At 49.8% G+C, this 25,410-nt stretch overlaps 1 protein-coding gene across 1 annotated transcript in view; it reads right to left on the bottom strand.

Annotated features, from left to right (window-relative positions):
- The window catches only part of LOC147700475 (uncharacterized), a 466,495-nt gene that overhangs the window by 149,633 nt on the left and 291,452 nt on the right, over positions 1–25,410 (bottom strand). The window contains exons 8-9 of the mRNA XM_086929643.1: positions 25,079–25,208; positions 21,294–21,368 (exon numbers count right to left, since the gene is read on the bottom strand). Of these exons, the coding sequence (XP_086785769.1) occupies positions 21,294–21,368; positions 25,079–25,208 (205 nt within the window). The remainder of the gene's footprint in view (positions 1–21,293; positions 21,369–25,078; positions 25,209–25,410) is intronic.

Here is a 25,410-nt window from a genome sequence, read left to right as displayed (position 1 = left end):
GATCTGTCTTACTGCCGATTGGAATGTACTAATGGTGGGAAGATGGGTTTTTACAGTTGGGAACCGCCAAATGTTTCCGCACTTATGCCCCGGACCTTGGATGTATCAAAGCGACCAAAGTGACCCCTCTCGGGGATAATTATGGGAACCGAGTTGTAAACCTTTGTGTACCATGCAACCTTATGGGAGAAATTCGTATAAAAGGAGCGATCCACAGTACCAATTTGAAGCAGTCTCCTCGAACCTACATTCGTTGTACTTCCTGTGACTTCTGTGTTCCCTGCAGTAAATAAACCTTGAATCTTTGACGCCGAAGGAAGTGTCCCGTGTCTCTGTCATTCATACGCCGGAGCAGGTTACCCACGAAGGTTTCAGGTGTTGTCCCCTGGCACCGCTGGGTCTTAAATAACCCAGTCCTTCAGTTGGCGCCCAACGTGGGGCTGCATCAGTGGTACCGGTCCAAGCCCGACGATCGTGAGGAACTTCGTGTGAAATCTCCGAGGGAAGGTGCACTCCGCTTCATCGATCCTGTTGTCGAAACAAGTGGCCCGAAGACTTTTCCCGCGAAGATTCCCGCCTCCTGACGGCTGCGACGGACTGCTGCCCTGACTGTAGACCTGTTTTGGCGCCTGGCGTAGACCTTGGTATAGCGAGACGATTGACGGGCCTTCCTGGTGACTCCATCGATCTTTGAGTTAAGTATTTGTGGGTCGCTCCCAGAGTTCTTGGTTGTGGTTGCTTAGTTGTGGCATGGTTCCATTGCATTTGTGGTTCTTGGTACTTTGTTGTGATATTTGACGACTGCAGCCGCCAAAGACCGAGGGTTGGTGCTCTTTGCAGGGACTTGGTAAATCCCGTAACCCTTGACGTTTGTGAAACTCGGCTAGTGTGCAAGATGCCTGGTCGCAGTACTTTGTTTAGTTGTTTCAGACGTTGTGGTACGGATTCCCGACTGGAGGACTCGTGCCCGATACCTCCGGTTGGAACTCCCACTTATGAGCTCTACAGCAAGCACGGGCTAGGCCCGATTACTTTTAATGATTACTGGATCCGTTATACCAAAAAAGATGGTGCCCTTAGTTGGCCACCTCATGGTAGTTTTGAGACAGCGATTTTAGATAATCTTGAGGCTAAATTGTTCGAGAAAAAGTCAAGGCCGGCCATGTTTGATGCCTTTCGGTTGTGGCGTAAAGAAGCCCGACAGAAAGAGATCAGACAGACTAAACGTAATCAGAGAGATGGTGTTGCTACCATTGTAAAGAAAGCAGAGCAGTTTCAGCGTGATAAGGAGGATAAGGAAAAGGAAGTGTTTGATAGGCTACAGCGTATGTCCATAGATAAATGCTATCCTGCTTTGCCAACGGAGTCGGATAAGAAGGAAGAATCAGTTGAGGATCCTTTAATGTCTTATCTTATGAAGTCGCCACCTCCGTATGTACAGGGTACCACGCTTCCTGTGGCTCCCCCTGTACCTGTTCCTCAACCTGTTCCTCAACCTGCACCCGTTCTTCCGACTGTTCCCGCTCCTTTGCCTACTGCTATTCCCACTGCTCCTCCGCTTCCACATACTCCTGCTCCCGCTACTGCTCCTGCTTTACTTGCTCCTGTTGCTTCCTCTGTTTCTACCCCTTCTCTTGTTAGTCCTTTGTGCTATACTTCTCCGTCTACTCGAAGTCGTACTCCTTCGGTTGCGGCTAGTTTTTTCCATTCTCTTGGTCCTGTTCTTGGGTCCGCTGGTTCGGACGGTCCTGAAAGACGTAGTCAGCTTCCCGGTAACAGGGAACGTGCTGCGCTATATAATATGGCGATGGGTTGGATGATGCACCCTCTTAGAAATCCTCCACGTGCTGTGCTTGATACGTTCTGCCAATTCAATGTACCGACACAAAGATACGTGTTCGAAGAAATGTGCAAGGTACTGCGTGATCAGATATCAGCCGATGCACCTGATGATGTGTTGACCGCTTTGTCTGATCTACAGCTTCAGTTCTCGAACGGACTGATAGTGGATACTAACGTTCGACGGGCTGTTGAACGGTTGTTATCTTTCCGTCCCACTCCTATACCTCAAGCCTTGTTCGTTGAGGATGTTGAAAGTCAGTTAGATGCGTCCGGTCAGTTTCCCATGCGTGAAGTTCCACCAGTGTGGATGCCAGGCGACGCTACTACTGCTCCACCGACCTTGCCGCATTTCCAGAGAGTATGGATACATCTCCCATGGAAACGCTCTGAAGTGTTACAGGTGAAGCAATCTTTGCCTGACCCTCGCAAAAATCCTGCAGGGTATTATAAAGAATTGTCGCAGCTTGTAGATGCTACGATAATGAATCTTGCCAATATCGACATGCTGTTCGGCAATGTAGTACCTCAACCGGTATGGGCTAAGATTCGTCAGGAGAATCATCCAAATGAATTAGGTGGTGATTGGGCTGCCATTGTAGCGGCGGATGGGTTGCAAACTGGTGGTGCTAAACCCGAACAGTTGATTGCTGCTCTCCCTCAGAGAATAATTACGCTAATGAAAACTCTTATGCCAGCTATGAGGGTGAACTGGGACAAATTGTCAGCTTGTAAACAGAAAAAGGACGAGAGTGTCTCTGATTTCTTTACGAGATTTGAGGAGGCATTCATCGATCATAGTGGTCAGGATATGGGTACTGAGCGTGGTCAACGGTTGTTCGTGGACAAATTTGTCTCTAACTTATTGCCCGACTTGAGCAATAAATTAAAAAATTCTGAAAGTGCGTGGGCTGTCTCTACATCTGCTCAAATATTGGCTACGGCGCAGTATTATGAAAATAGAGAGAAAGAGGAGAACGACCGCGCTGATAAAAAGACGAAAGAACTCAAAACAAAAGTGTTGTTGCAGCAGGCCTATCCTCCGCGTTCTAATCAGAACGCTCTTCAACAAAATAGATCGCAGTCGCAATCGAATAGGTCACAACCTCGAAATGACTCCTCTTCCCAAAGATCTTCGTTAGGGTACAATCAGTGTGCCTATTGTAGACAGGAGGGTCATTTGAAATTCAACTGTCCCGTTCTAAACGATCGTAACAGTGGTAACTCATCTAGAGGAGGTCGTGGTGGTTCTCAGCAGACGTCACGTGGTAGAGGTCGTGGTGCTCAAAATGATCGTTCAGATAATTCATCAAATTCCAATAACTGTTTTGACCAACGTGGATCATCGCAAGGACGGTCTGCGCAGTACAATGTAGATGATTATTACGTCGATCAGGAAAATGACGACAGTAATTACTAGGACAGCCATAGACAAGGAGAGGGAGTGGTATCAGTTCCGGTTGATCAGAGAGGGCCTTACGTCGCAGTTACTACATCGGGCGTCGTTGAGCCTTTTCTGTTGGACACTGGTGCAGCGAAAAGTTCCATAATGCATTCGAAACTCCCTGGCGCACCTTTGTCTGGCTTAACAAATGTTTCCGTTGGATTCTCTGGCGCCCCTGTTAGCAATCCAGTTTCACGCCCTTTGCCCCTTACAATTGGGCCTCGTGAGCTTCAAGCTCCGTTGATTTTAACTACTGGTTGTGGTGAAAATCTTTTGGGCCTGGATCTGCTAAAACGTTTGTATGCGACTTTGTATTGTTCTCCTGCGGGTGTAAAGCTTACGTTAGGAGAGAGGGTTGTCTCTCCTATGTATTTGTCTCTCGATAAGCTTCCACCGGAATTGAGTTCTCTTCCTGCATCTTTGTGGGCAACAGGTCCCAACGATGTGGGCCTGCTTGACATTCCCCCTTATGTTGTTCAGCTGATATCTAATGTACGGTTGCCACGTATTCCCCAGTATCGAATCTCTCTTGATGGTGAACGAGCACTGTTAGCGATCATTTATGATCTGATCGAGAAAGATGTTATTGAAGAGACGCGGGGAAACGTGTGCAACAGCCCTGGATTGCCTATTTTAAAACGTACTGATCCTTCAAAACCACCTGTTTATCGTTTTGTTATCGATTTACGGGAGGTAAATAAAATTGTGATTCCTCAGTTCCCTGTTGTGCCTGACATCACGGCGCTACTGACTCTGATTCCAGCTTCTGCATCATGGTTCTCGGTAATCGATCTGAAGAATGCTTTCTTTAGCATTCCGATTGCCGAGGAAAGCAGAGACCTTTTCGGTTTCTCTCTTGGTGGTCGCAGCTTCCGGTTTAAACGCGCTCCTCAGGGCTACTGTGAGAGTCCATCAATTTACAGTCAAGCCTTGAAGGGTCAACTGGATGCGTTTTCGTTGCCGGCTGGTGCGGCCTTAATCCAATATGTTGATGACTTATTGGTGGCTGCAGATACTCAGGACATTTGCAAAATTGCTACGGTGTCGTTGCTGCAACATCTCTGTGACTTACATCACAAGGTGTCACCTTCTAAACTCCAATATTGTTGTCAAGAAGTAACCTATCTAGGTCACTTATTGTCAAAGGAGGGAAGACGGTTGACCCCAGAGAGAATTGCAGCAATTGCACGAATGACCGTGCCAACAACCCAACGAGATGTGCGTGCCTTTCTAGGTATCACGTCGTATTGCAGGCAGTGGATTCCAAATTTTTCATTGCTAGCGAAACCATTGGTAGCTCTGACGTGCAAGGATGTTTCAACTCCTTTACCATGGACGGAAGAATGTCAGAAAAGTTTTTCTGAATTACGTGACTCATTGTGTTCGGCTCCTGTGTTAGGTACCCCTGACTACAGCAAGCCGTTTACACTATATGTTCACGAGAGGGAAGGTTGTGCTTTGAGTGTCTTAACGCAACCTTTTGGTGGTAAGCAACGTCCATGTGCATATTTTTCCTCGACCTTGGACCCGGTAGCTAGAGCATTGCCGAGTTGCTTGAGAGCAACAGCGGCAGCTGCGGTGTCTATCCGACAATCAGCAGGATTGGTCATGGATAACATGCTTACGGTGATGGTTCCGCATGCAGTCGACACTCTTTTGAATCGTACGAAAACTCAGCACTTGACAAGTGCGAGGTTGTCTGGGTACGAGTTGACGCTGTTGGCAAGTCACATTCAGATAAAACGTTGTAATGTTCTGAATCCGGCGACTTTGTTACCAATCAGCACAGAGTCAGATGAAATAGCAGCCCATGACTGCTATCTGAGAACTGAAGAGGAAACAAAAGGTCGAGTGGACCTTAAAAACACTCCTTTGGAAAATCCAGACGGAACTTTGTATGTGGATGGTTCATGTTTTAAATTGCCGAATGGTGATGTGACTACTGCGTATGCTGTCGTGACTTTGAATACTGTTGTGGAAACTGCGAGATTGAATCAGAACTCTGCCCAGGCTGCAGAGCTGATCGCTCTAACTAGAGCGTGTGTGTTGGCGAAAGGGAAACGTGTGAATGTGTTTACCGACAGCCAATATGCGTTTGGCGTCGCTCATAACTTTGGACGGTTGTGGAGAGAGAGAGGTTTTATGACGTCGCATGGTACGAAGATTCAGCACGGACAACTTGTGAATGATCTTTTGGATGCACTTACGTTGCCTAAGCAGGTAGCGATTGTTAAATGTAGTGCACATCGTAAGGTGACGGATGACGTTGGTCGTGGTAATGCATTTGCGGATGAGATTGCTAAGGAGACTGCCCGGAACCTTAGCACTAGAATGTATGTGACGAGTTCGGTTAGGTGGCCTACAGAGACTAGTATGTGTGAGGACACTATCGAGAGTGTGAAAGCGATTCAAGATGAGGCCACCGAGACTGAAAAGACGAAGTGGAAAGAAAGTACGGGAAAGTTGGATGCGAATGGTTGTTGGGTTGATTTGTCGGAACACAAGAGGTGGATGTTGCCGGATGCGTATGTGCTAGCTGTTGTGACAATGGCGCATGGGTTAGCACATATTAGTGTGAAAGGTATTTGTAAGTTGCTGTCCCATGTGTGGAAGAATAATGGTATCACGAAATGTGCTGAACGATTGGTTAAGAATTGTATGGTATGTATGTTGTACAATCCTGGTAAGGGAACTCCAACTCCTCCTGGACACTTTGCTCCCCCTTCATGTCCTTTTGAGGTGATCCAATTAGACTTCATCCATATGGAGAGATGCAACAACCTGAAATACGTTTTAGTTGTGGTTTGCGCGTTCTCCCGATGGATCGAAGCCTACCCTCTTAAAGACAATACTGCCCTGTCGACTGCAAAAATCCTACTGAAGGAATATTTTCCTCGGTATGGAATGCCTCGGATTGTATGGTCTGATAACGGAAGTGAGTTTGTGGGGAGTGTGATGAAGAGTGTGTGTAAGGGCCTTGGAATTAATCAAAAATTCCATAGCGCCAATCATCCCCAGTCAGCTGGTTTGGTTGAAGGGTATAATGGCACCCTTAAACTGAAGCTGGCGAAGATTCAGGCTACGACTGGTCTTTCGTGGCCTGACGCTCTACCCTTAGCTTTATTATCAACTAGGGCAACCGTACACTCCCGAGTAGGGCTTAGTCCCTATGAAATAGTGTTCGGTCGTCCTGCGAATGTGTGGGGGGTCCCTAGACCGGGTGTGTTCTCCAGTCTCGAATATCCAATGTTGATTGACTATCTTCATGATCTGACTGCTAAACTGAGGTTAATTCACCAACAGGTTTACGAAGCATTGCCGACGCAGACGGAGGGTCCAGGCCACCAGCTCCAGCCCGGAGACTGGGTGGTAACCAGAAATTTTGCCCGCAAGAAGAACTTGGAACCCCGGTTTACTGGACCCTACCAGGTCCTCCTTGCCACGAGAACTGCCATCCGTTTAGAGGGTCGAAAAAATTGGGTGCATGCCACCCATACGAAGAAAGTTCCTATTCCTTTATCGGCAGACTCGTGGGTGAGGAGGGGAATTGTTTCAACTGAATCCGAAGGATTGCCGGCGTTTGTACCTTTTAGTGACGCACAACCCGTCGGAGAATCCTCAGTGCAGCAGAAAGACACTGTTGAACATTTGTCATCAAAAGACTCGAGACCAGAACATTCGACTGATCGACAGGACTCTGTTCCCTCATCGGATCCTTTGTTTGATGAACATACACGTCCTGGGAAAACTCGATACTTTTTGCGTTCTAGCTCTAAGGACAAATAAAAGATTCGTTCTGTCCCTTGACAATTGCATTATCCCGTTTTCCACGATCAGTCTGAACACCCGTATCATTGTAATTATTTTGTATATATTGAGTTTCGTTCCATATGTATTTTTGCTTCCACAGCTGAGAGACATTTAGCGTATACATTGTGAATAAAGGCCGTAGGGCCGCGCGTGTACTTCCTTCTGGTTAGCAGGTCTTGACGCTAGGTTAAAGACCGTCGGTTCCTGGGAACTCCTAGGGATTGACTACTGCTACACAGAACGAAGTGTGTCAAGAAACGTTGCGGACGGTCATAGGGGATGGCGTTTTCGAAGCTGATGGACTTGGAAGAAGCTCAGGCGCAAAGGTTCAAGCTACAACAACTTACTCGTACCAAATGTTTTATGTTTCAAATGTTTGTATTGCTCTTGATTGTTTCTGCACTATTGGCGGGTGGGGTGTATTACATGATGTCGTACTTCTTACCTTCTGCCTTACCTACTCCTACTTCTGACCCTAAACTTACCTCCACTGCATCCCCTCATTCTTTCCATATCCTACCTGAACACGAGCAGGCTAGACGTGCAGAATTTCGAAATAATTCCTTTATTCAGCTCCTTCATCAGCACCAGTTAGTGGTTAATACTACTAATTGTTGGGTGTGTGGACTAATACCACATACCACGGATAAGGGAATTCCATATCTGGTCTTACCGTATAGTTCCCAGGGTTCAGCTCGAGCATTCCAAACAATGTTTCGAAGCGCACTAGATTCTTACCCCAGTCGAGAGCCACGTTCTCCCTACTTTGGCCTTGGCTCGTATCATAAGCCTTTGTCCATAGCGATAGAAGATTTAGATAGAGATATCTATGAGCCGTCGCTCATCCCAGAGGAAGAGGTACAAGCCTATAGGGTCCTGAGTAAGGTTGAGTATAGTACGCTCACGAGTGAAAAACAGCTTAAAAGCTCGCCTCCGTTATGGGTCGTACCCCACATTGGTAATTTTTGTCTAATGGGTCGTGGCCGAAGATCGAAAGCCCGACTAGGAGAGAGTGCTTGCACCGAGAATTACATTCTGCCGATGGTCTCGTCCCCTGTGTTTCTGGCTGCCAAGGGTACATACTTTGTTTGCCACGATCGTGCGTATGCATGGTTGCCCTCTGACTTTATGGGCTCATGTTTTATCGCAAATCTGTTGCCTCCGACGTTCACTGTAGACACAGACTATCACAAAACTAGAGTTGTGAGAGGCGTAATTAGCGAAGAGGATACTGCCGGTCAAGAGGCAGGAGACTTTTTCAAGGGTTTCCTCCCGTTTTGGGGGCCTATGGTTAATAGTAGGAACCTGAGACAGTTGACTCGAGTGGTGTAATCGACAGCTAATATTACTGCCAGTGCCCTTGGTAATATCACCACAGAACTTCAGGCGGATAGACTTATGACGTTACAAAACCGTATGGTTTTAGACGTGATCTTAGCAGATCGAGGTGGGGTATGTAAGGTGATCCATTCGAGCTGCTGTATTTTCATTCCAGATAATGCTCCGACCGTCTATCAAGCCATCTCAAAGTTGCATAAGATCTCCGAATCCATACACGTGGATGTAGGGGATTGGACGCTACTTGGGTGGTTTTGGGGCCTGATGTCGACTTGGGGTTGGAAGATTCTGATGATCATCGGAGTCGTTGTGGCATTCCTGTTCACGTGTTGCCTTTGTGTGCAGTGTGGTCCTGCCTTATGTGGCCTTTGCGCTACAACGTGTATAAGACAGCCACCTGTTACCAGGGGGACTCGGTTGGACAGAGCTATGTTACAGCAACATCTAGATGGTCTGATGAATATCGAGTATGATTCCGACTAGTGCTTGCCTACATGAGGGCAAAAGGAGCGTCTGAGGTTCCGTGACCATTGTAAGTGGTGTTTTCGACTCGTACGAATATGGTTGAGTCTGGTATCTACGAACCGCAAATGACGAGTTTAGTAAGTGTGCACAGTTTCGCTGTGCTAACTCAAACCGTTCGTTTGTTACGTGGGTTATTCATCTGTACCCACGGGTTCCATCTTAGATACGGCATCCATTTTGTCTCTTGCCCTCAAGTAGCCAGCGAATGGACGTTGTCCGTTTCGCGACCCTGGGATTCCCAAAACATCCAGGGAAAAAACATGTTCTTTGAAAATGTCTTTATGATGAGGGGGATGATGCTGCAAGACAGATGGCCCCGCCCGAGGCTCATCTTGCCGTGCTGGTCTATTGTCTCAGCCGTGCATCTCATTAGGCACGTCCCTTTGATGCATGTAGCTCGTGTTTCCTGATACCTCCCCTTTTACACCCTTTTCGATCTCCCCACTGTTTCCATCTTCCTCTGCACCTGTCCTTGTTCCTTCTTCGATCTGTCTTACTGCCGATTGGAATGTACTAATGGTGAGAAGATGGGTTTTTACAGTTGGGAACCGCCAAATGTTTCCGCACTTATGCCCCGGACCTTGGATGTATCAAAGCGACCAAAGTGACCCCTCTCGGGGATAATTATGGGAACCGAGTTGTAAACCTTTGTGTACCATGCAACCTTATGGGAGAAATTCGTATAAAAGGAGCGATCCACAGTACCAATTTGAAGCAGTCTCCTCGAACCTACATTCGTTGTACTTCCTGTGACTTCTGTGTTCCCTGCAGTAAATAAACCTTGAATCTTTGACGCCGAAGGAAGTGTCCCGTGTCTCTGTCATTAGTACGCCGGAGCAGGTTACCCACGAAGGTTTCAGGTGTTGTCCCCTGGCACCGCTGGGTCTTAAATAACCCAGTCCTTCATATCCCAGAGTGTCAGCGGGGGGGGGGGGCTCCTAATGGAGTTTTATCGTGTTCCTTTTTTCGTTGCATGTGAGTTACTGGGCGATCCGGAAGCAGAGAGGTGCAACACTGTACTTCAGATGGCACATAGGGGTGCCAGAGCCTAACCTAGAACCTCATGGGAGGTCTAGGAACCCGTGTCTGCGCCCCAGTAGTCCTTCGGGCAGTTGTGGGCCTGTGCAACCGGGGGTTTGCCTAGATCCCCCGCAAGGGGCGTGAGTAGTGTGATTACCATAATGGTGCAGCAGTTGGGTGGTTCGCCACTGTGCTGATTGGCTCATCAGCGATTCAGAAAAGGGGGTGGTGATGAACAGAGTGTCTGAATTAAGCAGACCTCTCTTACCCAGTCCAAAGATCAGGGCTTGATCCATCACCGTTATTTATCTCACTGCACCATCCCAGCTCAGAACCTGGCTATATGCAAATCAGTCTGTCCCTGGCCCAGTGCATCATGGGAACAGGGCAGACTAAACTACCAAGCCAATTCTTCACCAGAAAGGAGACAAGCTACCGGGGACCGGTTTCTGGCATTTCAGCCGTCTTCGGCCCGGCTTGCTTGAATCCTGATGGTGCAGTGAGAAAGGGGCTCATGTCTGAGTATACCCTGCCACACCTATAGTGGCCCAAAACGATTCAGAAAAGGGGGTGGTGATGAACAGAGTGTCTGAATTAAGCAGACCACTCTTACCCAGTCCAAAGATCAGGGCTTGATCCATCACCGTTATTTATCTCACTGCACCATCCCAGATCAGAACCTGGCTATATGCAAATCAGTCTGTCCCTGGCCCAGTGCATCATGGGAACAGGGCAGACTAAACTACCAAGCCAATTCTTCACCAGAAAGGAGACAAGCTACCGGGGACCGGTTTCTGGCATTTCAGCCGTCTTCGGCCCGGCTTGCTTGAATCCTGATGGTGCAGTGAGAAAGGGGCTCATGTCTGAGTATACCCTGCCACACCTATAGTGGCCCAAAACGATTCAGAAAAGGGGGTGGTGATGAACAGAGTGTCTGAATTAAGCAGACCACTCTTACCCAGTCCAAAGATCAGGGCTTGATCCATCACCGTTATTTATCTCACTGCACCATCCCAGATCAGAACCTGGCTATATGCAAATCAGTCTGTCCCTGGCCCAGTGCATCATGGGAACAGGGCAGACTAAACTACCAAGCCAATTCTTCACCAGAAAGGAGACAAGCAACCGGGGACCGGTTTCTGGCATTTCAGCCGTCTCCGGCCCGGCTTGCTTGAATCCTGATGGTGCAGTGAGAAAGGGACTCATGTCTGAGTATACCCTGCCACACCTATAGTGGCCAAAAACGATTTACAAAAAGGGGGTGGTGATGAACAGAGTGTCTGAATTGAGCAGACCACTCTTACCCAGTCCAAAGATCAGGGCTTGATCCATCACCGTTATTTATCTCACTGCACCATCCCAGCTCAGAACCTGGCTATATGCAAATCAGTCTGTCCCTGGCCCAGTGCATCATGGGAACAGGGCAGACTAAACTACCAAGCCAATTCTTCACCAGAAAGGAGACAAGCTACCGGGGACCGGTTTCTGGCATTTCAGCCGTCTTCGGCCCAGCTTGTTTGAATCCTGATGGAGCAGTGAGAAAGGCACTCATGTCTGAGTATACCCTGCCACACCTATAGTGGCCAAAAACGATTTACAAAAAGGGGGTGGTGATGAACAGAGTGTCTGAATTGAGCAGACCACTCTTACCCAGTCCAAAGATCAGGGCTTGATCCATCACCGTTATTTATCTCACTGCCCCATCCCAGCTCAGAACCTGGCTATATGCAAATCAGTCTGTCCCTGGCCCAGTGCATCATGGGAACAGGGCAGACTAAACAACCAATCCAATTCTTTACCAGAAAGGAGACAAGCTACCGGGGACCGGTTCCTGGCATTTCAGCCGTCTTCGGCCCGCTTGCTTGAATCCTGATGGTGCAGTGAGAAAGGGACTCATGTCTGAGTATACCCTGCCACACCTATAGTGGCCAAAAACGATTCAGAAAAGGCAGGTGGCGAGAATGCGGCCTGCCCTTAGATCGCCCGTAAGATAACCCACCGTGTTTACATAATGTTGTATGTAATAATAAACCTGCAGCAACTTTTCCCATTCTTAACACTTGTGTCTGTGTGTCATTTGCGGGATGTTGTATATGTTGGGGAGGGGGTTCCTGTTGCCCTGATGTGACTATGGGTTTTAGTCCTATTTTCCCATTTTTCGACACAGTACCCTTACAAGAGGGTTGGGTTAAGGGTTTGTTACTCTTTCAGGGAGGAATGGGTTTTAGTCCTATGCCCATACATTACGTCACTGTACCCTTACATGAGGGTTATCTTACAGGGTTTTATTTTTAGCACAGAGAATGGATTTTTAGTTTAGTTGTGTGCTGCACATTCGTTTTTGTTTTAGTGGGTGCTTTTCACTACCTTTCAACTGGGTTTTGGTCCCTTATTTGGGACAGGAATTTGGGTTTTAGTCCCCTTTTGCACATTTATACATGTTTGTTCTCCGTACATGAGAAGTGTACACATTATTCTTTTGTTTTCTTTTCTTTATTGACTGAGGAGGATGGTTATTTTGTATGTATCTTTCCTCCTGGTGTGGTTTTTTCCCTCTCATGATGGTTTCCCCTGGTCATACTTTGTTGTTTAATATTTTAAAAGTTTAGATTCTTTATTCTTCTATTTTATAGGAAGGAGGTAATGTAGTATCTTCATGTTGTGTAATTATGTTCTATGTTATCTTGTTCCTTGCTGCTCAGCCAGTGTGAGTGTTCCGTGTGGAATGTTGGTGTGTGGGCCGTGTGTGGCATGCTTGGGTGACTGGTGTGAGTGTTCCGTGTGGAATGTTGGTGTGCGGGCCGTGTATGACATGCTTGGGTGACTGGTGTGAGTGTTCTGTGTGGAATGTTGGTGTGTGGGCCATGGGTGGCATGCTTGGGTGACTGGTGTGAGTGTTCTGTGTGGAGTGTTGGTGTGCGGGCCGTGTGTGTCATGCTTGGGTGACTGGTGTGAGTGTTCTTGTTGAATGTTGGTGTGCGGGCCGTGTGTGGCATGCTTGGGTGACTGGTGTTAGTGTTCTTGTTGAATGTTGGTGTGAGGGCCGTGTGTAACATGCTTGGGTGACTGGTGTGAGTGTTCTGTGTGGAGTGTTGGTTTGTGGGCCATGTGTGGCATGCTTGGGTGACTGGTGTGAGTGTTCTGTGTGGAGTGTTGGTGTGTGGGCCGTGTGTGGCATGCTTGGGTGGCTGGTGTGAGTGTTCTGTGTGGAGTGTTGGTGTGTGGGCCGTGTGTGGCATGCTTGGGTGACTGGTGTGAGTGTTCTGTGTAGAGTGTTGGTGTGTGGGCCGTGTGTGGCATGCTTGGGTGACTGGTGTGAGTGTTCCTTGTGGAATGTTGGTGTGCGGGCCGTGTGTATCATGCTTGGGTGACTGGTGTTAGTGTTCTTGTTGAATGTTGGTGTGCGGGCCGTGTGTGTCATGCTTGGGTGACTGGTGTTAGTGTTCTTGTTGAATGTTGGTGTGAGGGCCGTGTGTAACATGCTTGGGTGACTGGTGTGAGTGTTCTGTGTGGAGTGTTGGTTTGTGGGCCATGTGTGGCATGCTTGGGTGACTGGTGTGAGTGTTCTGTGTGGAGTGTTGGTGTGTGGGCCGTGTGTGGCATGCTTGGGTGGCTGGTGTGAGTGTTCTGTGTGGAGTGTTGGTGTGTGGGCCGTGTGTGGCATGCTTGGGTGACTGGTGTGAGTGTTCTGTGTGGAGTGTTGGTGTGTGGGCCGTGTGTGGCATGCTTGGGTGACTGGTGTGAGTGTTCCTTGTGGAATGTTGGTGTGCGGGCCGTGTGTATCATGCTTGGGTGACTGGTGTTAGTGTTCTTGTTGAATGTTGGTGTGCGGGCCGTGTGTGTCATGCTTGGGTGACTGGTGTGAGTGTTCTGTGTGGAGTGTTGGTGTGCGGGCCGTGTGTGGCATGCTTGGGTGACTTGTGTGAGTGTTCTTGTTGAATGTTGGTGTGCGGGCCGTGTGTAACATGCTTGGGTGACTGGTGTGAGTGTTCTGTGTGGAATGTTGGTGTGCGGGCCGTGTGTAACATGCTTGGGTGACTGGTGTGAGTTTTCTTGTTGAATGTTGGTGTGCGGGCCGTGTGTGGCATGCTTGGGTGGCAGGTGTTAGTGTTCTTGTTGAATGTTGGTGTGAGGGCCGTGTGTTACATGCTTGGGTGACTGGTGTGAGTGTTCTGTGTGGAGTGTTGGTTTGTGGGCCATGTGTGGCATGCTTGGGTGACTGGTGTGAGTGTTCTGTGTGGAGTGTTGGTGTGTGGGCCGTGTGTGTCATGCTTGGGTGACTGGTGTGAGTGTTCTTGTTGAATGTTGGTGTGCGGGCCGTGTGTGGCATGCTTGGGTGACTGGTGTTAGTGTTCTTGTTGAATGTTGGTGTGAGGGCCGTGTGTAACATGCTTGGGTGACTGGTGTGAGTGTTCTGTGTGGAGTGTTGGTTTGTGGGCCATGTGTGGCATGCTTGGGTGACTGGTGTGAGTGTTCTGTGTGGAGTGTTGGTGTGTGGGCCGTGTGTGGCATGCTTGGGTGGCTGGTGTGAGTGTTCTGTGTGGAGTGTTGGTGTGTGGGCCGTGTGTGGCATGCTTGGGTGACTGGTGTGAGTGTTCTGTGTAGAGTGTTGGTGTGTGGGCCGTGTGTGGCATGCTTGGGTGACTGGTGTGAGTGTTCCTTGTGGAATGTTGGTGTGCGGGCCGTGTGTATCATGCTTGGGTGACTGGTGTTAGTGTTCTTGTTGAATGTTGGTGTGCGGGCCGTGTGTGTCATGCTTGGGTGACTGGTGTTAGTGTTCTTGTTGAATGTTGGTGTGAGGGCCGTGTGTAACATGCTTGGGTGACTGGTGTGAGTGTTCTGTGTGGAGTGTTGGTTTGTGGGCCATGTGTGGCATGCTTGGGTGACTGGTGTGAGTGTTCTGTGTGGAGTGTTGGTGTGTGGGCCGTGTGTGGCATGCTTGGGTGGCTGGTGTGAGTGTTCTGTGTGGAGTGTTGGTGTGTGGGCCGTGTGTGGCATGCTTGGGTGACTGGTGTGAGTGTTCTGTGTGGAGTGTTGGTGTGTGGGCCGTGTGTGGCATGCTTGGGTGACTGGTGTGAGTGTTCCTTGTGGAATGTTGGTGTGCGGGCCGTGTGTATCATGCTTGGGTGACTGGTGTTAGTGTTCTTGTTGAATGTTGGTGTGCGGGCCGTGTGTGTCATGCTTGGGTGACTGGTGTGAGTGTTCTGTGTGGAGTGTTGGTGTGCGGGCCGTGTGTGGCATGCTTGGGTGACTTGTGTGAGTGTTCTTGTTGAATGTTGGTGTGCGGGCCGTGTGTAACATGCTTGGGTGACTGGTGTGAGTGTTCTGTGTGGAATGTTGGTGTGCGGGCCGTGTGTAACATGCTTGGGTGACTGGTGTGAGTTTTCTTGTTGAATGTTGGTGTGCGGGCCGTGTGTGGCATGCTTGGGTGGCAGGTGTTAGTGTTCTTGTTGAATGTTGGTGTGAGGGCCGTGTGTTACATGCTTGGGTGACTGGTGTGAGTGTTCTGTGTGGAGTGTTGGTTTGTGGGCCATGTGTGGCATGCTTGGGTGACTGGTGTGAGTGTTCTGTGTGGAGTGTTGGTGTGTGGGCCGTGTGTGTCATGCTTGGGTGACTGGTGTGAGTGTTCTTTGTGGAGTGTTGGTGTGTGGGCCGTGTGTGTCATGCTTGGGTGACTAGTGTGAGTGTTCCGTGTAGAGTGTTGGTGTGTGGGCCGTGTGTGGCATGCTTGGGTGACTGGTGTGAGTGTTCCGTGTGGAATGTTGGTGTGCGGGCCGTGTGTGGCATGCTTGGGTGACTGGTGTGAGTGTTCCGTGTGGAGTGTTGGCGTGTGGGCTGTGTGTGGCATGCTTAGGTGACTGGTGTGAGTGTTCCGTGTGGAATGTTGGTGTGCGGGCCGTGGGTAACATGCTTGGGTGACTGGTGTTAGTGTTCTTGTTGAATGTTGGTGTGAGGGCCGTGTTTGGCATGCTTGGGTGACTGGTGTGAGTGTTCTGTGTGGAGTGTTGGTGTCAGGGCGGTGTGTAACATGCTTGGGTGACTGGTGTGAGTGTTCTGTGTGGAGTGTTGGTGTGAGGGCCCTGTGTGGCATGCTTGGGTGACTGGTGTGAGTGTTCTGTGTGGAGTGTTGGTGTGTGGGCCGTGTGTGTCATGCTTGGGTGACTGGTGTGAGTGTTCCGTGTAGAGTGTTGGTGTGTGGGCCATGTGTGAGATGGTTGGGTGACTGGTGTGAGTGTTCCGTGTGGAATGTTGGTGTGCGGGCCGTGTGTGGCATGCTTGGGTGACTGGTGTGAGTGTTCCGTGTGGAGTGTTGGTGTGTGGGCCGTGTGTGGTATGCTTGGGTGACTGGTGTGAGTGTTCCGTGTGGAATGTTGGTGTGCGGGCCGTGGGTAACATGCTTGGGTGACTGGTGTTCGTGTTCTTGTTGAATGTTGGTGTGAGGGCCGTGTGTGGCATGCTTGGGTGACTGGTGTGAGTGTTCTGTGTGGAGTGTTGGTGTGAGGGCGGTGTGTAACATGCTTGGGTGACTGGTGTGAGTGTTCTGTGTGGAGTGTTGGTGTGAGGGCCGTGTGTGGCATGCTTGGGTGACTGGTGTGAGTGTTCTGTGTGGAGTGTTGGTGTGTGGGCCGTGTGTGAGATGGTTGGGTGACTGGTGTGAGTGTTCTGTGTGGAGTGTTGGTGTGTGCGCTGTGTGTGGCATGCTTGGGTAACTTGTGTGAGTGTTCTGTGTGGAGTGTTGGTGTGTGGGCCATGTGTTGCATGCTTGGGTGACTGGTGTGAGTGTTCTGTGTGGAGTGTTGGTGTGAGGGCCGTGTGTGGCATGCTTGGGTGACTGGTGTGAGTGTTCTGTGTGGAGTGTTGGTGTGTGGGCCGTGTGTGAGATGGTTGGGTGACTGGTGTGAGTGTTCTGTGTGGAGTGTTGGTGTGTGCGCTGTGTGTGGCATGCTTGGGTAACTTGTGTGAGTGTTCTGTGTGGAGTGTTGTTGTGTGGGCTGTGTGTGGCATGCTTGGGTGACTGGTGTGAGTGTTCTGTGTGGAGTGTTGGTGTGTGGGCCGTGTGTGAGATGGTTGGGTGACTGGTGTGAGTGTTCTGTGTGGAGTGTTGGTGTGTGCGCTGTGTGTGGCATGCTTGGGTAACTTGTGTGAGTGTTCTGTGTGGAGTGTTGTTGTGTGGGCTGTGTGTGGCATGCTTGGGTGACTGGTGTGAGTGTTCTGTGTGGAGTGTTGGTGTGAGGGCCGTGTGTGGCATGCTTGGGTGACTGGTGTGAGTGTTCTGTGTGGAGTGTTGGTGTGTGGGCCGTGTGTGAGATGGTTGGGTGACTGGTGTGAGTGTTCTGTGTGGAGTGTTGGTGTGTGGGCCGTGTGTGGCATGCTTGGGTGACTGGTGTGAGTGTTCTGTGTGGAGTGTTGGTGTGTGCGCTGTGTGTGGCATGCTTGGGTAACTTGTGTGAGTGTTCTGTGTGGAGTGTTGTTGTGTGGGCTGTGTGTGGCATGCTTGGGTGACTGGTGTGAGTGTTCTGTGTGGAGTGTTGGTGTGAGGGCCGTGTGTGGCATGCTTGGGTGACTGGTGTGAGTGTTCTGTGTGGAGTGTTGTTGTGTGGGCTGTGTGTGGCATGCTTGAGTGACTGGTGTGAGTGTTCTGTGTGGAGTGTTGTTGTGTGGGCTGTGTGTGGCATGCTTGGGTGACTGGTGTGAGTGTTCTGTGTGGAGTGTTGGTGTGAGGGCCGTGTGTGGCATGCTTGGGTGACTGGTGTGAGTGTTCTGTGTGGAGTGTTGGTGTGTGGGCCGTGTGTGAGATGGTTGGGTGACTGGTGTGAGTGTTCTGTGTGGAGTGTTGGTGTGTGGGCCGTGTGTGAGATGGTTGGGTGACTGGTGTGAGTGTTCTGTGTGGAGTGTTGGTGTGTGCGCTGTGTGTGGCATGCTTGGGTAACTTGTGTGAGTGTTCTGTGTGGAGTGTTGTTGTGTGGGCTGTGTGTGGCATGCTTGGGTGACTGGTGTGAGTGTTCTGTGTGGAGTGTTGGTGTGAGGGCCGTGTGTGGCATGCTTGGGTGACTGGTGTGAGTGTTCTGTGTGGAGTGTTGGTGTGTGGGCCGTGTGTGAGATGGCTGGGTGACTGGTGTGAGTGTTCTGTGTGGAGTGTTGTTGTGTGGGCTGTGTGTGGCATGCTTGGGTGACTGGTGTGAGTGTTCTGTGTGGAGTGTTGGTGTGAGGGCCGTGTGTGGCATGCTTGGGTGACTGGTGTGAGTGTTCTGTGTGGAGTGTTGGTGTGTGGGCCGTGTGTGAGATGGTTGGGTGACTGGTGTGAGTGTTCTGTGTGGAGTGTTGGTGTGTGGGCCGTGTGTGAGATGGTTGGGTGACTGGTGTGAGTGTTCTGTGTGGAGTGTTGGTGTGAGGGCCGTGTGTGGCATGCTTGGGTGACTGGTGTGAGTGTTCTGTGTGGAGTGTTGGTGTGTGGGCCGTGTGTGAGATGGTTGGGTGACTGGTGTGAGTGTTCTGTGTGGAGTGTTGGTGTGTGGGCTGTGTGTGGCATGCTTGGGTGACTGGTGTGAGTGTTCTGTGTGGAGTGTTGGTGTGTGGGCCGTGTGTGGCATGCTTGGGTGACTGGTGTGAGTGTTCTGTGTGGAGTGTTGGTGTGTGGGCCGTGTGTGAGATGGTTGGGTGACTGGTGTGAGTGTTCTGTGTGGAGTGTTGGTGTGTGGGCCGTGTGTGAGATGGTTGGGTGACTGGTGTGAGTGTTCTGTGTGGAGTGTTGTTGTGTGGGCTGTGTGTGGCATGCTTGGGTGACTGGTGTGAGTGTTCTGTGTGGAGTGTTGGTGTGAGGGCCGTGTGTGGCATGCTTGGGTGACTGGTGTGAGTGTTCTGTGTGGAGTGTTGGTGTGTGGGCCGTGTGTGGCATGCTTGAGTGACTGGTGTGAGTGTTCTGTGTGGAGTGTTGGTGTGTGGGCCGTGTGTGAGATGGTTGGGTGACTGGTGTGAGTGTTCTGTGTGGAGTGTTGGTGTGTGGGCCGTGTGTGAGATGCTTGAGTGACTGGTGTGAGTGTTCTGTGTGGAGTGTTGTTGTGTGGGCTGTGTGTGGCATGCTTGGGTGACTGGTGTGAGTGTTCTGTGTGGAGTGTTGGTGTGAGGGCCGTGTGTGAGATGGTTGGGTGACTGGTGTGAGTGTTCTGTGTGGAGTGTTGGTGTGAGGGCCGTGTGTGGCATGCTTGGGTGACTGGTGTGAGTGTTCTGTGTGGAGTGTTGGTGTGTGGGCCGTGTGTGAGATGGTTGGGTGACTGGTGTGAGTGTTCTGTGTGGAGTGTTGGTGTGTGGGCTGTGTGTGGCATGCTTGGGTGACTGGTGTGAGTGTTCTGTGTGGAGTGTTGGTGTGTGGGCCGTGTGTGGCATGCTTGGGTGACTGGTGTGAGTGTTCTGTGTGGAGTGTTGGTGTGTGGGCCGTGTGTGAGATGGTTGGGTGACTGGTGTGAGTGTTCTGTGTGGAGTGTTGGTGTGTGGGCCGTGTGTGAGATGGTTGGGTGACTGGTGTGAGTGTTCTGTGTGGAGTGTTGTTGTGTGGGCTGTGTGTGGCATGCTTGAGTGACTGGTGTGAGTGTTCTGTGTGGAGTGTTGTTGTGTGGGCTGTGTGTGGCATGCTTGGGTGACTGGTGTGAGTGTTCTGTGTGGAGTGTTGGTGTGAGGGCCGTGTGTAGCATGCTTGGGTGACTGGTGTGAGTGTTCTGTGTGGAGTGTTGGTGTGTGGGCCGTGTGTGAGATGGTTGGGTGACTGGTGTGAGTGTTCTGTGTGGAGTGTTGGTGTGTGGGCCGTGTGTGAGATGGTTGGGTGACTGGTGTGAGTGTTCTGTGTGGAGTGTTGGTGTGTGCGCTGTGTGTGGCATGCTTGGGTAACTTGTGTGAGTGTTCTGTGTGGAGTGTTGTTGTGTGGGCTGTGTGTGGCATGCTTGGGTGACTGGTGTGAGTGTTCTGTGTGGAGTGTTGGTGTGAGGGCCGTGTGTGGCATGCTTGGGTGACTGGTGTGAGTGTTCTGTGTGGAGTGTTGTTGTGTGGGCTGTGTGTGGCATGCTTGAGTGACTGGTGTGAGTGTTCTGTGTGGAGTGTTGTTGTGTGGGCTGTGTGTGGCATGCTTGGGTGACTGGTGTGAGTGTTCTGTGTGGAGTGTTGGTGTGAGGGCCGTGTGTGGCATGCTTGGGTGACTGGTGTGAGTGTTCTGTGTGGAGTGTTGGTGTGTGGGCCGTGTGTGAGATGGTTGGGTGACTGGTGTGAGTGTTCTGTGTGGAGTGTTGGTGGTTGGGCCGTGTGTGAGATGGTTGGGTGACTGGTGTGAGTGTTCTGTGTGGAGTGTTGGTGTGTGCGCTGTGTGTGGCATGCTTGGGTAACTTGTGTGAGTGTTCTGTGTGGAGTGTTGTTGTGTGGGCTGTGTGTGGCATGCTTGGGTGACTGGTGTGAGTGTTCTGTGTGGAGTGTTGGTGTGAGGGCCGTGTGTGGCATGCTTGGGTGACTGGTGTGAGTGTTCTGTGTGGAGTGTTGGTGTGTGGGCCGTGTGTGAGATGGTTGGGTGACTGGTGTGAGTGTTCTGTGTGGAGTGTTGTTGTGTGGGCTGTGTGTGGCATGCTTGAGTGACTGGTGTGAGTGTTCTGTGTGGAGTGTTGGTGTGTGGGCCGTGTGTGAGATGGTTGGGTGACTGGTGTGAGTGTTCTGTGTGGAGTGTTGGTGTGTGGGCCGTGTGTGAGATGCTTGAGTGACTGGTGTGAGTGTTCTGTGTGGAGTGTTGTTGTGTGGGCTGTGTGTGGCATGCTTGGGTGACTGGTGTGAGTGTTCTGTGTGGAGTGTTGGTGTGTGGGCCGTGTGTGAGATGGTTGGGTGACTGGTGTGAGTGTTCTGTGTGGAGTGTTGGTGTGTGGGCCGTGTGTGAGATGGTTGGGTGACTGGTGTGAGTGTTCTGTGTGGAGTGTTGGTGTGAGGGCCGTGTGTGGCATGCTTGGGTGACTGGTGTGAGTGTTCTGTGTGGAGTGTTGGTGTGTGGGCCGTGTGTGAGATGGTTGGGTGACTGGTGTGAGTGTTCTGTGTGGAGTGTTGGTGTGTGGGCTGTGTGTGGCATGCTTGAGTGACTGGTGATAGTGGTGACGGTTGATGGATGGGGCTGAGCAGTTAGCAGGCTGCTCCTGATGGGGCTGCTCTACAGACTCTAACTTCCTGCTGTAGAGGATCTGAGCTACATGTCGATCTATTTGAATAAACCTACTTAAACTACATCCTACCAGCATGGACTACTTTACTACAGTAGGTTGTAGGTTCATGTACCTAGGGTGACGTTAACTCATACCTGTTCCAGAAGGCTGTAGGCTTGTGTGGCCGGAGCTTCCTCTCGCGAGCCAGGACGCGTTCGCTTCAGTATGTTCTGTTGGAGACACAGGGAGAGCTCAGTGAGGGCAGCAAAACCTCTCAATAGGGATGTAAAGAAATGAATCCCCTGGGGGTGGAGGCAAGTGGGAAGCGCAAGGAAAGGGGCGGGGTTTACAACAGGTGTGTGGCAGGATCAAGAAGACAGGTCCACACAAGGGAGCACAACAAGAAGAGGAGACAAAGAGGACGTGAGGTAGATGACACCTGTCACACCAGGCTCCACAACACAACTCGCAGGCACACTGGCTCTGAGCATTATTGGGAGAGTGGCTAACACAAGATTGAATGAAACAAGGAGCAAAGTGTGGGTCCTTAGAGTGACCAGTCCATGTTACACAGAGACAGAAATGTACAGCAACAAGAATCAAATTCAGCAAAACAGAAACAAGAAAGACAGACAAACAGCTGCTGAGGAGTATTTAAAGTGACAATCTTGTGGGGGGTCCAGGGAGCTTGAAAGGAAAGGTCATAGGATGTTGTTTTTATAAAACAAAACAAAATGTAAATACCTGTAAATGAGCTGTCACATTTCAGAATATATCAGCAGTTAGAAAAGCAAAAGTGAAGCCCTTGTTTTGTAATTCTGAAGTGTGATGGAAACAAAGGGGCATATTATCAAGAAACAGCATTAACATTATCGCTGCTTTATCGGCAGGAAACTGCTGCTAAAGCGGCAATAATGGGGTTGATAATACGCCCTTGTGAATTCCCATAGAAGCCCAGGTTCTGGTGTGAACCTGGAGTTCTATTGGAATTCTCTACGACATTATCAAGACCATTATCGCCGCTTTGGCGGCAGTTTGGCGATAATCTTTACTCTGTTCTTGATATTATGCTCCAAAGATTTTAATATGATCACAACAAATCAAGACACCTTTACTTGATCAGTATTCCCTGAACCTTCTTTCTCACATCTATCATTCCGATGCTCTATAGTGCTGTGGAAAATGTTTTGTCTGTAATTTACAGCACACCACCGCGTGAGGCTTTAGTAATAGACTTCACTTCGGTCATGTCACATGGATGACCGCACCCGACTCTAAAAATACAGAGTAAAGGGGCTGAACGAAGTCCTAAGTTCAATTATAAAACAAACCCTCGCAAGTATGCCCAAGCTGAATTCGGGCTGAGAATTCCAGTTGCTGCTTTTTAACTTATCAAAGCCACTTCAACAGAGAACGCGCTCACTAAAAGTAATCATTCACAATCATCGCCCTTGTGTATGTCTGTGGTATTGGGTTCCCAAGGCCTACATGCTCCGCAGAATACCCACTTACACCATAAGAACTGTTGGCACGGAAACTGAAAAGTACAAAAGACAAGTTTATTAAGACCCCATGGGGTGGTGGTACATTCCTACAGCACCCTTAGGCAATGCAAGAAGTATCACACCGAACGTTGGTGCGAGTCCTTCTTTTATACAGATTTACAGTAATAAAAAGGTAGGCGGTACAAGGTTACAAAGTTTAGGTACATATATGGTCATTTTTGGAACACAGCCAACTCATGGGAGGGGTTACAACACCACTGGTCAGTTTGGCGGAACATTCCTAAGGGGTGACTGGTCAGTCGGAACTGTGCATGTACAGGCTTGACCGTTACTAAAAATAGCCTGTTGCTGGGCAAACTCGAGTGGTCAGTGGCACGGACAAAGGACAAAAGGGCATACTGACCACGAGGCCGCTCATTCCCTAAAATGGCCGCCGTAGCATACAAAATGGCGTTTTCGAATAAGGCCAAGTTAAGGGAAATAACGTGTAGCAAAGCTAAGCGCTAACCCAGCCATCGTCAAATTACGACACATATAAATTGAGAAATATGGATTTTACCTAAAAGCCAGAGCTGCCGACTTAGGATGTAGGAACCCGGTTCAAGTCCCGGCGTTGGCTCTGGGCAAATTATTTAATATTGGGTGTTTAAAATAAAATGAATCTGACCTTAGGTAATGTAATCTTGCACGTTTGTAAACTACTCCAATGCCCTTGGGCAGTGTTAGTGCTAAATAAAACTGAAATATGTATATGGAGTTCAAATGCACCACTGGGCTTTATTTCAACACAAAAATGCGTAAAACCTTACCCCTTCTCTGCTGCAAAAGGGTTTTTTGAAATGTGCTAAGTCCCTTTAATCAACACCACAGTTTTTCAGAAGCCTTGTGAGTTTAGTGAGCAGGTGCCACAGGCCAGCACCGCACTATGAGAAGTGTCCCAGCTCCAGTGCAGTTCACCGTCTGGCTCAGAGCTTAATTTGAGATGGTGGTCTCTGGTGCTCAGCACAGGCACTTAATTGTCAACACCGGCACTTATGACAGCCTGCCACATGGTGGCACTGTCTGTCAACTTTCAAGATGAACACAATAACAGGTATTTACTCATTCCATATACAATAAATGTGACCTATACCGGCTCCCAATACATTCTCATAGATTTGGGGGCATGGAATAGTCACTCTTGTAGGAGTGTGATGGTTAGTTGTTGTTGTACTATCATTGGTAGCTCTGACAAGAGCAATGGGTTATGCAGCTGCACCGGCCTCCTGACAAGGGTCCTGGTACTTATCTGTTTGCAAATTAAGCCTGATCTGATGCATTTATGGAAGATCAATCTCTTGGCCAAAATCCGATAAAGACCTATCAAAGGGCGTGGCCAAGGTCATGACATTTACAAACAATTGCTGTTAGAGAGGAGCATACAAAATTGTAAAGAGTAACCCTGGGCGTAGTTCGTGAAGTAGTGCTACGCGTAGCTACGCAAAGTGCACTTCGCACTACGTGAGCTACGTGTAGCGCTACGCGAATGGCGTAGTGAGCTGTTTGCGATGATTGCACAGTGCCGGATGCTTGTCCGCACTGTGCAATCATTGAAAATGGCATCTTGCACAGTGCGCACTGTCGTTTTCTGCCGCTTGAGTAGATTTTTACTTGAGCGGCAGCTTTCTCCACGCGGACTGGTAGATTCTCATCGCGAGCGGTCGGAAGCATACGCGACCACTCTCAATGAGAAACCTGACCTCCCCGCATTGAGAATCTCGCTGGGAGGTTTATTTTCCATGCTCGCGATCGCCAACTTGATGTTGCTGATCACGAAGGAGGAAAAAGTCTCGCGGGGTTGTCATTTTGCTCGCTCGCAGTTGCCAACTTGACGTTGAGGACCATGACCAAGCAAAAAGTGACCGATGCGCTACGCTATGTGTGTTCGCACTGTGCTACGTGCAATTTGCGTAGTGCGAAGTAGCGCAAACTTCGCAAACTACACGAGCGTAGCGTAGTTGTCCGCCCTGGCTTAGTAAAGTGTATGTTTAGTTGGTAATTCACAGCAATTTTAAACCATGTCAACAATTACATTGAAAAATTACCCTGTCTCATGTCCGTTGAAGCAAAGTGGGCCATGAATGTTTGTCATTATAACATTTGGGTTGTGTTTCGAAAACGATTGGGAAGCACTGACAGAGACAAATCTTGGGCACAGAAAAGCACAGGCACGGATCTTGGTTACACTGTGGCACAAAGACCAACTCTGGGTACGGCAATGCACAGGCGCATATTGGGGAAACATTGTGAAACATTCAGGAAAAAGAAATGGCCAAAGACACCCAGAGAGTGGGGTGGTCATAAAAAGAGGAATGGATGAAGAGGCCCAGCGAGTGGGGTGGTCAGGTGGTAAGAAACTGCCAAGAATAAAGCGGGCGGAGGTTGGCTGAGGTTACCTGCACCAGCAGCTTGAGTCGCGTGATCCTTTGGAAGGGTAAAATGAGGAAAGACTTGAGGGACAGCCGCTGGCACACAGGGTCACTCTCCAGCCTCGCCAACACCTGCTGGAACCTGGGGTTACCGCTCCTGGGGGAGGAAGAGATGGAAGCTTAGAAGGGCAGCCATGGAATGAGGAGGCTGCAGCCCATTCTCATACCCAGCTGAGTAGCTCACATGCACAGCTCAGGTGGAGCAGCACTACTGGCTGTACAGGCACATAAGACATTACTGGGTGGTGCTGTCCCTGCAGAGGAAGTCCTGGTTTGGGGTGGAGCCCGTGTGCAGTGCC

Source organism: Lissotriton vulgaris, chromosome 7 (assembly GCF_964263255.1).
Source record: "Lissotriton vulgaris chromosome 7, aLisVul1.2, whole genome shotgun sequence".
NCBI lineage: Eukaryota > Metazoa > Chordata > Amphibia > Caudata > Salamandridae > Lissotriton > Lissotriton vulgaris.
Note: the sequence above shows the minus strand (reverse complement) of the source record. Positions and strands in the feature narration are given on the sequence as shown.